Source organism: Crotalus tigris, unplaced genomic scaffold (assembly GCF_016545835.1).
Source record: "Crotalus tigris isolate CLP2741 ecotype Arizona unplaced genomic scaffold, ASM1654583v1 scf7180000023617.9722795, whole genome shotgun sequence".
Classification (NCBI taxonomy): Eukaryota; Metazoa; Chordata; class Lepidosauria; order Squamata; family Viperidae; genus Crotalus; species Crotalus tigris.
Genome location: NW_024100081.1, coordinates 8,249,028 through 8,264,509, shown reverse-complemented (window position 1 = coordinate 8,264,509; position 15,482 = coordinate 8,249,028). Strand labels below are relative to the sequence as shown.

Sequence of the window (15,482 nt, the reverse complement as noted above, 5' to 3'; positions counted from 1 at the left end):
AGCAACATTCACCTATATACAAAATTCTTGTATGGGCAGGACGAAACTAACTGCCGCTAAGGAAAGTTTTACTCTAGCCACTTAAGGCATTAAGTAAATTTGATTTAAAAAAAACAAAACAAAAACAAAATACACATGTTCATACCAAGATCACTTAAAAATTTATGGATTAACACAGAGATTTTCCATTGCTGTAACTAAATGCCTTATTCATTCTAGAGTCATCAGAAAACTTCCTTATGCCTGGTCAAATTATTTGTATGTTAAATTTATATCTCATTCTTTGTTCATGGATTCAGATTGACACATACACAACTGACACATATGCATATATACTATATTGGTAGGGTGACAGGGTATGTGTGGAATAGAAGTGCAATCTCAGCCATAGTCCTTTTGGGGGTAAGCACTATTATACATCTACTACACCTTATTCATTTATTTTGTAAATAAAAGCAAATGTTTACAATATTTTATCCATATATTATTTTAAAAACATTTTATAAACCAAATGTTTCACATATTTATTGCACATAGGCCTGAACCATTTGTCATGCTTCTTTCTTGGCTGCTGACAACCTGGTGTACATTCCTTTTCATATACTGTCTGTTTAATATCGTGAACTCAAATACTTTGGCCACCTAATGAGAAGGAAGGGCTCACTGGAGAAGGGCCTAATGCTGGGAAAGATTGAGGGCAATAGAAGAGGACGACAGAGCATGAGATGGCTGGATGGAGTCACTGAAGCAGTAGGTGTGAACTTAAATGGATTCCAGAAGATGGTAGAGGACAGGAAGACCTGGAGGAACGTTGTCCATGGGGTCGCGATGGGTCGGACACGACCTCGCAATTAACAACAACAAATATCGTGAAAATCATTAGCTTTTATTAACAATGATGCTCCTTTTATATAAAAACGCTTTGAACTACAAAAAGTGGCAGAAAATATAGGCAGAAATAAAATATATAGTAATAAAAGGCAAATATGAGTCAAGAAGGAAAGGCACGGGGCAAGGAAAAGGCCTGTAGATTAAACCAAGGGTTTCCAACCTTGGCAACTTTAAGACTTATGGACTTCTGGACTTGAGAAATTCTGGGAGTTGAAGTCCACAAGTTTTAAAAGGTTGGAGATCCCTTAAACTAACGAATCAGAGCCATCCTTCACAACCTGGCAAGGCCAGATTCCATTTGCCAGTGTTTGTTTATTCTGCCTGCTCTCCAGTCAGGAAATAAGGTAACGGCGGAATATGCTTCTCCGAGGAGTATTACGGTAGCTGAGCTCGCGATTCGGCGGCTAGCTCCTCAGCATTAGGTTTCCCATCCCGGGGCAGGTAAGGGGAGGCTGGAAGAGGAGCCTGCGCCGGGGGGGGGGGCGGGGGCGGGGGCGGGGGCAGCCCTGCTAGGGAAGCAGAGGCAGGCGGACTTTGCCGTTTGCTGCTGCAATCCCAGGACGGGGCAGCCACGCCTGGCGCTGCTCCCTGCAGCCCCCTGGAACTTTTGCTAGGCGTTGGCGCTGCCTCCTCGGCTGACGCGGCCAACTCATCCCGGGTTGAATGCCGGCCGCTTCTAAGCATCCCTGGAAGGAAGGGGAATCCAAGGACGGCGGCGGGGAGGAAGGAAAGGTCCGTGTGAATGCCAAGTGAAGCGCCGCCGGAGGGAGGAGGGGGGAAGACAAGCCCCGCTCGTGATGAGGGGCCAGAAATGAGACTTCGGAGCCGAGAGATTGGCCGAGGCCCTCGGAGAGGCTCCGATTTTATAAGGGTGCTGCCTACGGAACTCCCGCCCACACGCCCAGAGCTTCTGGGAGGGACTCCCTGCCAGGCCGAGCCTTCAGCTCAAAAGCCCAGCTGGAGGGTTGGGGAAGGGAGCGCCCGCTTCCAGCTGCCGAGACTAGATCCAGCCTCTCGCTTCCCGGGATGGAGGTTCCGGGCAGCGGCGCTGAGCTCTCCCTGCCTCCGGACCTGAAGGATTTGGAGATGAAACTCGGACAGAAACCTCCGGACGGGCTGATTAGGTGGCTGCGGGGGGACCCCGCTGCTCACCTGCTTCGGAGCAGTCCGAATCGGGGGCCGCGCCACGGTCTGGGGGAGAAGATCAAGGCTCTGAAGGTGGAACTGGTGAGTCACGGAACCCCCTCTCCCTTTCCGCGCGGAAAGATAGGATGCCCCCTTTTGCACACCCATCCATCCATACACACACACACACACACACACACACTCTCTCACACACACACCCCTCTTTTTTTTTTTTTTTTTTGCTTCTGGAAAGAGAAAAGGCAAAGGTCTTGTTCCGCCAAAGTCCTTCTTCATTCATTCCCCTTTCCTTTCCATTCCTAACTGCGGCGTGGCCTTCCTGTGTTCGTAGTAACAATTGATTTGGCATAAAGAACCTCTCACTATGAATGGGTGGACTTGCCTTCTGTTACGTTACACAACTACCTACACAACTACTGTAGGTATATTGAGTTTTCTTTCCCCCAAATGCCTTTTTTTTTTCTTTAGATGAAGCAAACTCAGCCCTACTGGCTAGGTGGCAGATTTTTGGTGTTGAGTGAACTTGGAATTTTCCTCTGGACATCTTCTCCTGATGGTCCCTGCTGAACCTGATCATTAATGCCCATCCTGGAGCTTGGACCTTAGCCCTGATCTCCTGTCTTTTACTGGTTGGTTCTGAAAACTGCTCAGTCCAGTTTGCCTATCTTTCTATAGGCTATCAGTTTATTGGATGTCCCCCTATTTCCCAATTCCAAGTCCCAAGCACTGCATCCCCATCTGAGGGTGAGCAACTCTGCACCCATTTGTCCCATCTGTTCCAGCTCAGCTTCGTTTCCAGGATGCAAAATCAGATTTATCATCAGATTTTGGATATGACAGGCATTCCCTCTCTTGGCTGGAAAGGAAAAATACTTCTGTGCTAGATGCTTGCTATATTATTGATTACTTATATTAGTATAGCTTTAAAAGTTCACTCTGTTCTCTAGCTCTCGGTCTATATTTAATGCTCAATCCATTATACTTCTGATCGTGAGACTACCATTTCCCAGCCCAGTCCATTTCAAGTTCCAGATTGAAATTGAAATATGTGATTTTTCATTTTTCCAAGTCTGGTTTTAAAGTTAAGAAGATGTGTCTCTGAAAGTCTGTACAATTCTAGCGATGCGGTTGGTTTTTCAATGGGATTCTGCAAAGAATTCCACTGAAGTAATAAGAGACCAAATCTATTTAATTTAATGGACACCCATGTGTGCGTCCACACATATACATATGCACATGCAAAACACACACACACGTAGTATTACATACTTGGCATTCTTGTTTAGCTCAATTGAGACAAAAGCATGAAAATGGATAGACTGGATCTAAGAAACATCAGCTTGTTTGAAGTTATCATAAAATGATTTTAGGGTATCCAGCTTTAGTTTATTTGGCACCTGGAACTAAACTAAACAGGCACTAGGTAAGATCTAATCAAGTCCAACTCTATGTCTGCATTCATATCTTGTCCTTTATGTTTTTTAGAAAAACGTACTTATTGAGGCGTATATATCATTCCAATTGTAAAACAACTCTGAATATGGAAATAGTTTACTATTCTGTTTGAGATTTTTTAAACTTCTATTGCCCTGATTGCCTCTCATCCAAGTACTGATCAAGTCCAAACCTGCTTAACTGTTTTGAGGATCAGCTAAGCAGGGTAGCAGCTCAAGTTATTATTACGATTGTTTTTAATCATGCGGATTGCATCATGGCAGATTTATTATAATTGAACCTTAGGGCAAGAGAGATTCAAATAGGAGAATGTATACATTTCTTAGAGCCAGTTTGGTATGCAGTGTTTCTCAGCCTTGACAATTTTAAGGCATGAGGACTGCAACTCCCAGAATTCCACAGCCAGCATTGCTGGCTGTGGAATTCTGGGAGTTGAAGTCCACATGCCTTAAAATTGTCAAGGTTGAGAAACACTGAGTTAAGGCATCAAGTTAGAAATTGGGAGCTCATGAGTTCTAGTCCCTCCTTAGGCACAAAGCCAACTGAGTGACCTTGTGCCTGTCATTTTCTTTCAACCCTAGGAAAGAGACAATGGCAAACCACTTCGGGAAATTCTTGCCAAGAAAACGTCAGGAATTTGTCCAGTCTCCAAGAACTGGACATGTTTAAACAGAAAGGGAAAAATACATTTACCTACCGTATTTGTTATTACCAGCCAATCCAATGATCCTTAGAGGCTTATACGTTCATTTATTACCTAAACATATCCATAATATAACATTATTGACAAACATTAACTTTGAAAAATGCATCTATAATAAAATAATCTTTAAAAATAATAACCACAAAACAGATATAAACATTTCTCTTTTTTATTTTCATTTCATTGTTTCTATTTTTAACATGTAAGCCATCCAGAGGTGTCTGGGAATTGAGTAAGCTTTAAATCCAATGAAACAAATAATTCAAGTTAATGAAACCAACAAAACCCCAAAAATAGATGGCAACAGTCACAACCCTAATTTTCTCCCACAAGTCAGTTTTTAGCAATTTACAAAAATTGCTAATAAAGTAAAAAATACTTCTTCACTGCTCTTTTCTTTGAGGTGAAAATTAGGACAGAATAACAGAGTAGAATTTATTTCCAAAAAGGCATGCATGAAATACCAGGGCAGACTAGACCGAAAAGTTGGAAAAGGTTAGAGCAGGGATGTCTAACCTTGGCAACTTTAAGATCTGTGGACTTTAAATCCCAGAATCCCCATCCAGCATTAGAGCAAGCTACTGCGCTGTTATCCCTAACTCCCTATGTATCTATCCAAGAAGTCAGCAAGAGTTGAAGTTGACTCAAATAATTATTTTTTAAAACATGCATAGGATTGCTGTATTCAGTCCTCCAATGTAACTACAGTTGCTATGGAGGGTTACTTGTGGAGGAAGTGAAAATGACTCAAGAATCTTGAAGCTTGGGTTTAAGCTTTGGTTATGAACACTCTGCAGTGTGTCATCCAGGTGTGATTTACATTGCAGCCCATTTACAGGAGACTAAATCCCTCTGAACTTGGATTTATTTCTGAGTCAATATATACAGGATTGTGTTGTTAATCTATTGGGATATCCATAAAAATGGAAAATATTGTCATGTAAAATTTCAGGTTGAATGGTCTTCAGGTTACTTCTGATCTTTTTTTTTAAAATTTGGGAACCAAATATGACAATCAGCATTGTAATAAGCAGCGGTGCCTCAACACTAATCTAATCCCCATTTTTTAAATGATCTTTCCTATGAAACTTGGCATTTAAATATTACTTTTCCATGTCAACATAAAATAAGAGAATGAGAGAAAACTGTTTTGTCCTGAGATTGTTTCTCCGGGCAGAAAACAGAATGCAATGAAACAAGACTTCATTCTCCACACATAGGCTGGCTGTTTGCCTGAGGGACACATCTGCTCCCCAGCATGAAAATACTCATAAGGTTTCTTAGGAAGAGCGTGTTGTTTTGATTTTTCAAACTGAGGGTATTTTCATCCGTCATATACTTTGTTTCCATCACGAACTTCTTCATTTATGAGGATGCTGAGAAATGTGGAAGGAAAACAGTTGGGATGTATTAAGTTACATGCTGCACTGCCAAAAATGGCTGATTTAGGAGATTGATTTTCACATGGTGAATCAGACTGTTTTGCACTGTTTGCATGTACATGCAAAACAGAGCCATATGTCACAGAATTGCCAGCAGAGCAAGTCTAACTTGATTGCCTCTAATTCCTTGATCTGGTGCAAAGTTCTCAATTTACAACAATTCATTTAGTGACCGTTCAGAGTTACAAGGTCACTGAAAAATGTGACTTATGATCATTTTTCACACTTACGACCGTTGCGGCATCCCATGGCCACGTGATCAAAATTGAGATGCTTGGCAAATGACTCATATTTATGACAGTCGCCATGTTCAGGGGTCATGTGATCCCCTTTTGTGACCTTCTGACAAGCAAAGTCAATGAGGAAGCCAGTTTCACTTAACAACCGTGTTACTAATTTATCGACTGCAGTGAGTCACTTAAGAACTGCGGCAAGAAAAGTCGTAAAATGGGGCAACTCTCACTTAACAAATGTTTCACCTAGCAACAGAAATTTTGGGCTCAATTGTGGTCGTAAGTTGAGGACTACCTGTAGCTGTTTTCTGAGAATTACATCTTAAGTATAAATCCAGAAAAGGTAGTTTTCCTTCTAGAGGTTTTTGTCAAAACAATTGAGGCAGAAGTAGCCTGCTGGACTACTACATCCTGGAAGGTCTTTATTTCCTGGGAGGCCTGCTTTCCTACTGAGACTGGTACAGTTTTCTCCCTGACCCTCTGGGTTTCAAAAGGTCTCTTCTTAAGGAAGATACAAAGGAGAAGAGTCAGAAAAACTACTATTTCCTGCCCCAGCCAGTGTGAGTTGGCCAGGCATGCTTTTACCAAAGCTTGTGCCCCTGATGCGCTGAAGTGCAAGCTGTCTAAATGCCAGCCAGCACGGCCAACAGATAAAATGTCAAAATGTAACTTGAGGTGACATTCATCCTGTTGGATATCACATTACACCAACTGATACAGAGAAGTATGTGTAACGTCCTTCCAAGTTCTTCTTATCTTGTTTGGGACACTTGCTTGCTTCAGGCCTCAGCACATATTAGTAGTTCCTGCTAATCTGGTCTATACTTGGAAGTCCAGTTATTATTTGGGAAATATGAGGGCCGCGGGCTAGTCTGAGAAGCTGAAAAACACCCTGGAAGGAAACATTGGCACGTCATTTCCATATTGTTTCCAAGACAATTTCATGGATGAGCGTGACTCGAAGATGTTATCTTTTTACTTTTTCCACAGTAAAAACGTTCTAGAAAATATATTCACACACGAGAAAGCCTTTCTGATGGTGGCATCTCAGTTCCAAAATCCCTTTCTAAAAGCTTTTTGAAAGTTCATGAAACAGATCTTTATCTTTGGTGGGAATACATTTGATCTGGATTGAAAATGGTTGCGTCATTTCATTTAATGTTTAACTTTCTCCATGCTTTTAAATGGCATTCTCTTTTGGCTGTGTCCTGTAATTTTCTGCTGCTCTTCTGAATTGTTTATTATCAAAGTAAATTTAATTCACTGGTTTGGTGTTTTGTTCATTAGCTGCCTACTAGTTTACAAGTTTTAAATGCAAGGTTATGTGATGAGAGTAAATAAACACAAAGTAAAGTACTAGGATTATAATTCTAAAAGAACTATTTGTATTATTTCTAACTGAAGCAAGCCCAGGCTGGAAGAAAATGAAATCATAGGATCGTTTTCACGATCCTTGTTGTGGGGGTTGGGATTCTTTGTAGGATCTGTATTTTAAATTTTCTGAGTCAGATGTGTGCAAAACAAAATGTAAAGATTCATGGCCCATTTTATTAATTGCATTCTGTCAAGCTTTCTTTACCTTCCCCTTTTTCACCCGAGAGTGCTGTAATTCAGTATGGATATTGTTTTGATGCCATAAATCTCAGAAAATCACTATGCTATCGGAGTTCTTTAGCATCATTTTAGTTCAGAAGTAAGACTGCAATGTGCACAAATATCTCCAAGTAGATTTTTTGTATTCTGAGGAAATAATTAAATTATAATGAAACTAATTGAGAGTCTAAATCAGGAAGGTCCTGAGGGATTTTTAAAGTATCAGTGCACTCTATCTGTAGCTACAATATTAGCTCCAGCGTAGAGTGGTAGTTAAAATGTTAGACCAGTATTTCTCAACCTCAACAAGTTAAGGTGAGTGGAATTCTGGGAGTTGAAGTCCATGCATCTTAAAGTTGCTGAGGTTAAGAAACAATGTATTAGACAAAGATCAGAGATGTGGGCTAATTTTTATGGCTTTTCCCCCTACTTTTCTCCTGTTTTGGAGAAAATGTTTTAAATGTGATTGCAAAGTCCTGAAGGATTTGTAACTGAATTTTAGATTCATATGCCATCTTTTAAAACCCAGTTTTTCCAGATGGGTTGTGATACATAATCACAAGATTAAAAAAAAAAACCTTAGACTAGTAATTCAAATACACAAAATATTAATGTGTAATAAAAGCATCAGCCAGAAGATTTAAAAGTTCTATGCAGTAGATATATTTATAAATTACAAAGGCATAGGAGAATAAAAATATTTTGCCTGGGACAAAATACAATACAATACAATCAATGTAAGGCATTTTTCATTGGAAGGGACCTCCGGGACGCAGGAGTCTGTGTATCTATTTTAATGCTTATTTATTAATAGATTTATAGGTAGCCCTCAACCTACAACCATAGTTGAGGCCAAAATTTCTGTTGCTAAGCAAGTCAGTGATTAAGGAGTTTTATCCCATCTGACAACTTTTCTTGCCAGTTATTAAGCGATTCACTGAAGTTGTTAGATTAATAATACAGTTGTTAAATGAATCTTGCTTCCCCATTGACTTTGCCTGTTAGAAAATCACAAAAGAGATCACATGATCCTGGGATACTGCAACCATCATAAATACATACCAGTTGCCAAGTATCCGAATTTTGATCATGTAATGCTGCAATAGTCATAAGCATGAAAAATGCTCATAACTCATTTTTTTTCAGTACCGTTGTAACTCTGAACCATCACTAAATGACTGGTTGTAAGTCCAGGATTACCTGTATATCTTACATTTATTTTGTGCAGTTTATGTAAGGCTCTGCTTCCTGTTTTCCTCTCAATAACAAGGCAAGTTGTGGGTTGAGAGACAGTGATTAGTCCAAAGTCACCCAGCCAGCTTTTATGCCTAGATAGGACTATAAGGTTTTTCTAGGTCAGCACTATTGACTCTGTTATTGAAAAAATCCATTTCAGATCGGTAGCTGCATCTCCCATTGGAAAGATCCTCATTATTGTAGCAAATCTTCTTCATCTAGGATGCACAGACTGTGGATAAGGAGATCTTTAGGGCATCTATTCTCTATAAGGCTGTTTAATATGTCCCTTGTCCTATGAACACTCTTCCATAAATTCTTGATATTTAAGGTTGAAATAATACATATTTTAAAATAAAGGCCTTTTGTTTTGAAAACAAATTTAACCCTATAAAAAGGAACCATTGACAAAGTCAGCAGCTGCCCAGTGAAATGAATTCTGTGATTCATTCTTAGAGCATTCTATAGAGTTAATCTCATGTCCAAAGTGGGAGTATTTTCAGAGGAATTTGTGTTTCTCATTAACTCGAGGTGAATTTATGAGCATGGTTAATCAACCACACCTCACTCTTAATGAGTCATCTTCCTTCTGTGCCTTTCCAGATGTTTTGCACTATAATTCACAGGAACCACAGGTAATAGGACCTACAGTCAGATATATTGGGTGTGTTTTTGACTGAGTATCTGTTCCAGCTGATGCACCATTAAAATATATTGCTAGGTTTATACGGTTTAGATAGGCATATTGACATTACCAACAAATATAGGTTTAATTTTTAACCATAAAGAGCTTGTTTTGAAAGCTACAAATAACAATTAAGATGGAATTCAGAGCTTTTCCTCTTCCCTTCCCTCCAAGCTATCCATCCAGTTTCAGATAAAACAATTCATTCCACTCTTTGGGAATTGCTGCAACATGTTAGTCACAGCTCTTGAACAAACACCAGGTGTTTGCTTTTGTTCAAAAATAGGACTATAGCCTTGTGCTACTGGATTCATATCCTATTTGTTCTCAAGTCTTTTCCTGATATTTTGAAATGGTTTCTGGACAAATATTTCCGTAGATACAATTCCTCCATTTCTTCATTCACATTTCTACTTTCTAAGATCAAGTTGCACAACTGAAATGTAGAGATTATTGTGCATGCTAATCTGCTACTTTGAACATTCAGTTCAAAGGCAAATATGGAGAATTATCAAAGGAACATAAATGTAGTTTTCTTCGGTTCCTTTAAGAACACATCTACATATCAGGACCATTCCAGCTCAATAAAACCAGGTCAAGATCATGGATAGAATCTGATTCTTCCCACCCCTTCCTTTATATTAACAAATGGTGCTGAATTTGGTTTCAAGATAAAGAAGTGGTAAGAGATTATTTTCACATTACAATCACTATTGGAAATACTTGTGTCAGACTAGGGTGAGAGGATTGTAAGCCTTCTTTTGCATGTGATAAATTGTCATTTAGGTCAAGAATTATACTGTTTATACTGTAGATAAACTGTAGATCCCTCTATATCAGGCATGTTAAACTGCCGGCCCGCGGGCCGGATGCGTCATGCCAAAACCACGCCCACCCCATTGCTGGCAATGGGAAAAAGTCCTGATATGTTGTGTGATGTCACATGACGTCGCGAGTTTGATATGCCTGCTCTATATCATGCTTTGCTGGAATAATCTATGAAGCCACCCTCAATCCGTGGCTTCTAATGTTCCCACTTTCCATGGGTTGCTCTTAATCTATAGGCAAAGACATTCCTTTTGATTAATTTTTAAACATGTATTTTTGGAACTGTTCCCCTCTGTCCATGGTGCTCACATCTGTCATCTTGCTAGTTCAACATTATCTAGTCCAGCTGGAATCATTTACCAATATTGTGTTCTTTGAATCCTGGCTAATAAATCAAGCTTCTCTAAACAAGTTTTGTGCTAGCTTTTCAAGAACTTTGCCTCTCTTCTGCCCTTTGTGACTGCATGTCCTATTCTTGCAGGGTAACATTCAGGAGTAAACAGACAACACTTTGGCAGCTCCAGTTTGCTTGAAGTTGATTCATGTAGCCAAGCAGCTGTTTCACAATCAAATAATGTTGGATTATTCTCTTTGTTAGGAGCTGTTTGCTATTGCTACTCGGTACATAAAACTTTAAATCTTTACCATGTCACTGCTCAGCACAAAAGCTTGAGGTAATTAGGGAAAATGCCAGATTCTGAAAAATAAACAGGTAGAGACAGATGGTCCCTTTCATATGCTTTATATCCTAGGGCCTTATATGGCTAGTTTATATTAATGAATTTGCCTATAGAGGTAAAATTGCAAAAAGACTTAATGGCAAATCCTGTAGTAAAAAAGTTTAAAATATAACACTTTCAATTAATAGAAATATCTTCTCCTTGTTGATTCATTGATTCAGCCTTTCCCAGCCTGGTGCTTCTACAAGTGTTCACCATAATTTATCCCTAGTGCACATTTTTTACTGTACTAGAGTGGATAGAAGGCTAGAATTCCTTCTGTTTTGCCTCATGTTATACAACAAACTAGTGTTGGATTTTAACTGGGCATCATGGCAATTAAAATACAGAATATTTTAATTGCCATGATAAGATAAGATAAGAAAATTAGAATGTTAAGCAGTATGTCTCAGCAATGGCCAAGACTATCAACAGATTATTCCTGTTTCTCTCATTGATACACAATCCTTTCCCTTCCATTTCACTCACCTGAGTGGGAGTAACCATGTGTATTGGAGAAGGATCATTAGCATGTTGTTTTAGAATGCGTGTATTGTTTGGCATATGAAAACATACTGAGCCCACTTAAATGTGAAAAAGTATTCCTTCGATATATTTCTGTAGTTGATGTGGTTTGTGTTGAGAAATATTGGGCCTTTGACCCAATATAGTCTACAGTAATTCCAATTTACCTTGGAAGATCTTCCATCCAGTGTATGATCTAATTATATCTTCTTCTTTCATCCACAGGCCTATCTAAGAACAATAGATATCAAGATCCTCCATCAACTGGTAGCCGTGAATGATGGAATAGAAGCTGTCAAGTGGTTCCTTGAGGAAAAAGGGATGCTGACCAGCCGCTGTAGCAGCCTTACCAGCAGTCAGTACAGCTTGGTAGAAAGTCAGGATACATCCCGACGAGGCAGCTGGAATAGTCTTCAGGATCCCAATGATAAACTAGATAGTATATCTATTGGTAGCTATTTGGACACACTAGCTGATGATATGGATGAATATGGACAAAGCTCTTCAGTCGAGCCCATAATGTCACCTACCTCAGGTAGACCTCTGGGCAGAAGTGAATTAGAAAGATCGAAGGCAGATCTAGAGAGGATCTTTCTTGCAAAAGTGGACAAAGAGCAAGACAAAAGCAAAACTTACCCTGAATGGGCCTCTGGTTTAGTTAAAAAACAAAGTTTTAACAAGCAAAGTGCACCTGTCCAGCTGTCACCACCAATGGCTAATGGAATCTTGGGTAGACAAGTCCCTATGCTAGTGCAGAGCCTTGAGGAGAAATTTACCTCCATAGCTGCTGAGCCAAGCAAAGGGAGTCTAGCAATAAAGGCCTCCAGGAGCAGCAAAATGGATTCAGAGAATTGCAAACTCAATAACAGGAAACACCTGGAATATGATGGTCAATGGCAGTGGGCTGAGTCTCAAGAAGATGTGACATTTTTGTAGCATCCATGACTGGTTGCCTGGATTAACATAAAGAGATTCCAGGCTTTATGCTCTAGTCTTTTTGCACCTTGGACTGCAAGCTGTGCTGAATGTCTGTCTGAATGTCTTTTTGTTTGACCAGAATTATTGAGACATAATTGCTGGTGGACAGAATATAGGTATATTAGCCAGATGGCATTCTACTTCTAAGATCTTAAGTCTTTTCCAAGAACGAGGGTATATAAAAGTACTGTACACCTTTATTTGAAAGCCTTTGGCCCACCAGTGCTGCACTTTTGTGCCACAGTTCCAGTTTCTATGTAAGTGGAGGTGGGCATAGGCTCATAAGCTGGACTTTCAGGTTTTGACAAAGCTGTTCACTTGAGCAGCACTCAATCTGCTGCATGTAACCAATACTTCCCTAGGAATAACTGATTTTTTTTTTAATGAAAGAAACCAGAGACAAATCTTTGATACTACAACCCTTTTAATCGATGTTATTATTATTAATGTCATAGGAAATACTGCTTCTTCATTTGCCTGATATTTGAGTTACCTCCTAGGTTTAAGAAAGGAATGCAGAATTCTACAGAGAAGCCCACACACTCATTTACTACACTCACCAGACTGAATATGTCCTTCATTCTGGTAACCATGAGAACCAGCCTTCCAGCTGAAGCTGAGCAAAATAGTGGGGGAGTCTGTTGGTTTAATGAGACTTGAAAATCCTTGAAGGGCTGAAGCTTCAGCATTATGCTGTACTTTTAAGTGACTGCAAGTAACAGAAAAGTGCAGCAAATATGTAGGGATAACTTCTCACACACTTCGTTAGGCTTGGAAATTAACTGGGATTTTTCTGCTTTGTGGTATACTTTGGATGTGGTGATGGAAAGAGGAATCACTGGTGACCTTGCATTATACTACAAAAGTGCCCTGGCTGGCTGTTTCCTATAACCATAATATTGGCAAACCAACATACATGGGACCCAGGCCAAAACAGCTGTATGTGCATTCAAATTTTGAGTTTCAAAATTCAATGTCATAGTTTTAAATGGCAGCTCTACACTGGTTTTTTTAAAAATACAAAAATAAATTTATAATAAAATGAGGCATGATAACCTCATTTTGCCCAATAAATTTTTCCCCAGGTTGAAATTGTACCTCCTGAAAAAGGTAATAGAAGAGCTGGGTGAAATTTCCTCGTTGGAAGCCTATAATATTTTGCTACGTTTCTCAGAAAAGTCAGACTTTCTGTCCCATGGAAAAAGATACCAGAGGGAGTAGGAAAAGTTGGAAGGCTTATACATAGATTTTCCTTTCTTAATAAATTCCAGTGAATTTATTGTAATTTCATAATAAAATACTCATCTGGAAGCAATCTTGGTTAGGCTTATGAAGTAATTCTAATTATGATGGAGATAATATCACTGATGTGTTATGGATTAACAAGATTATACAGACCATGTTTCATCTCTCTTGTGTGTCCGTGTGTGTGTCCGTGTGTGTGTGCGTGCGCGTTGGAGGGTGGAGTGGGGGAGAAGGAATCAAGGTTTTTTATTATTATTATTTACTTAGATTTAAGACTCAGTCCAGGAGAACACTGAAAAAGTCTTAAAATTGCACTTTTACATTTCAGTTTAGTATAGGTCAGAAAAAAGAAAATGAGGAAAATGCATACACAAACCCTAAACTTAATAATACAAAGCACATTGTGGCTCAAGAAACATTTGCTCCACTTTCCTTTTAATTGGCCCATAAAAATGCAATAAATTTATGACACACTAAGTGACTAAGGGCCATGCTATACACTATGTTCACAATTAAAATTGCAATTAAAGTGTTTAGGGAAGAGAGGATCGGGAAAGAAATCAGTGCTCACTAGAACTGAAATGTGGAGTCACATGCTGTGGTTTTAAATACTTACCATTCCACCCAACCCGAAGGTATTACAGGATTTAGGTTGTTTAAAAAATTATACAACCTTTTTCAAGCTGGAAACACCCTATGTGAATGTGCAGTTTACATCCCATCTAAACTGATTCTGTTATCTGCCTTTTCTATACATTCCTCTTCTGAGCTGTTCTACATGGCAATGACTTGATGTCAGCTAAGTAACCTTGCTGAGAATTTGTGTCCTGAGTACTGCAAAAATGGCTGCCTTGGGATGCCATAACGCTAAATGGAGCACAAATGTCTCCAGAACGGGTGGGGGGGGAATCGTCAATGATTTAAGCATGAGAATCATAAACACGGTGGAAGGAAAGACAAATAAAAGAATCTACATTTGCAAGGTAATATATTCAGAAGAAAATACCAAAGAAATAGAGTACAATCATGTTATATGGGACTAGAACATCAGCTGTGCTGAACTGCCTCAAATCATAGCATGCAGCTTTCTGGGAGCAGTGCATGTATTTTGTGTTTTGGAAGCATAACAATGCTGATCTTTTTGCCTGAATTCTCCATTAGCATTGAGCAAGGGACAATAATGTTTGTAACTGATGTAGCTCTTTCTTGGGGATGTAAAAAACTATGTTCCCTTTGTTGCTAGAGAAATAATCTTTTGAGATTTATTCTTTTAAAATCACATATTAATGAGAGAGAGAGAGAGAGAGAGAGAGAGAGAGAGAGAGAGAGAGAGAGAGAGAGAGAGAGATTGTTCTTGGGGATAACGGAAATAGTATCAGACAAAGTCTTCCAATCTTGATGTCTGCTGTTTTATACATACATGATCAGTGGTAGCCTCTTTTGGTGCAAAATGTCATAACAGGTAAACTGATGCTGTGTTGAATTTTCAGGAGCTTCAATTTTCATTACAAATGTTCTTGCCTTATGGGATACAAAATATTTATTAATAAAGTCTGATCTTTAAATCTTGTGCACTTTGAAATCTCAGTTTACAATTATTGTTTCCCAATCTGCTTTTGTGATTGCAAGAAGGAGTTGTCTGAGCAATGGGTTACTTCCCCTCATTCGTTACTTGATATAGGCAATTATATTGCCTGCTAACTCTATGACCTTTTTGTCCCAATCCAGATGTAGTCAGTTATCTTTGTAAAAGACTAAATTTAGCAGATAGAATTCAAATGCTCAAACCTAGACCTTGCCCTCTGC

The 15,482-nt window shown here is 39.3% G+C and overlaps 1 protein-coding gene across 1 annotated transcript; it reads left to right on the top strand.

The window, feature by feature from the left end:
• Positions 1 to 1,424: 1,424 nt before the first annotated feature.
• Positions 1,425 to 15,250, top strand: LURAP1 (leucine rich adaptor protein 1). The gene is made up of 2 exons (XM_039319778.1): positions 1,425 to 2,118; positions 11,679 to 15,250. The coding sequence occupies exons 1-2, from the start codon at positions 1,918 to 1,920 to the stop codon at positions 12,387 to 12,389; spliced, it is 912 nt and encodes a 303-aa protein (XP_039175712.1). The 5' UTR covers positions 1,425 to 1,917; the 3' UTR covers positions 12,390 to 15,250.
• Positions 15,251 to 15,482: the final 232 nt, after the last annotated feature.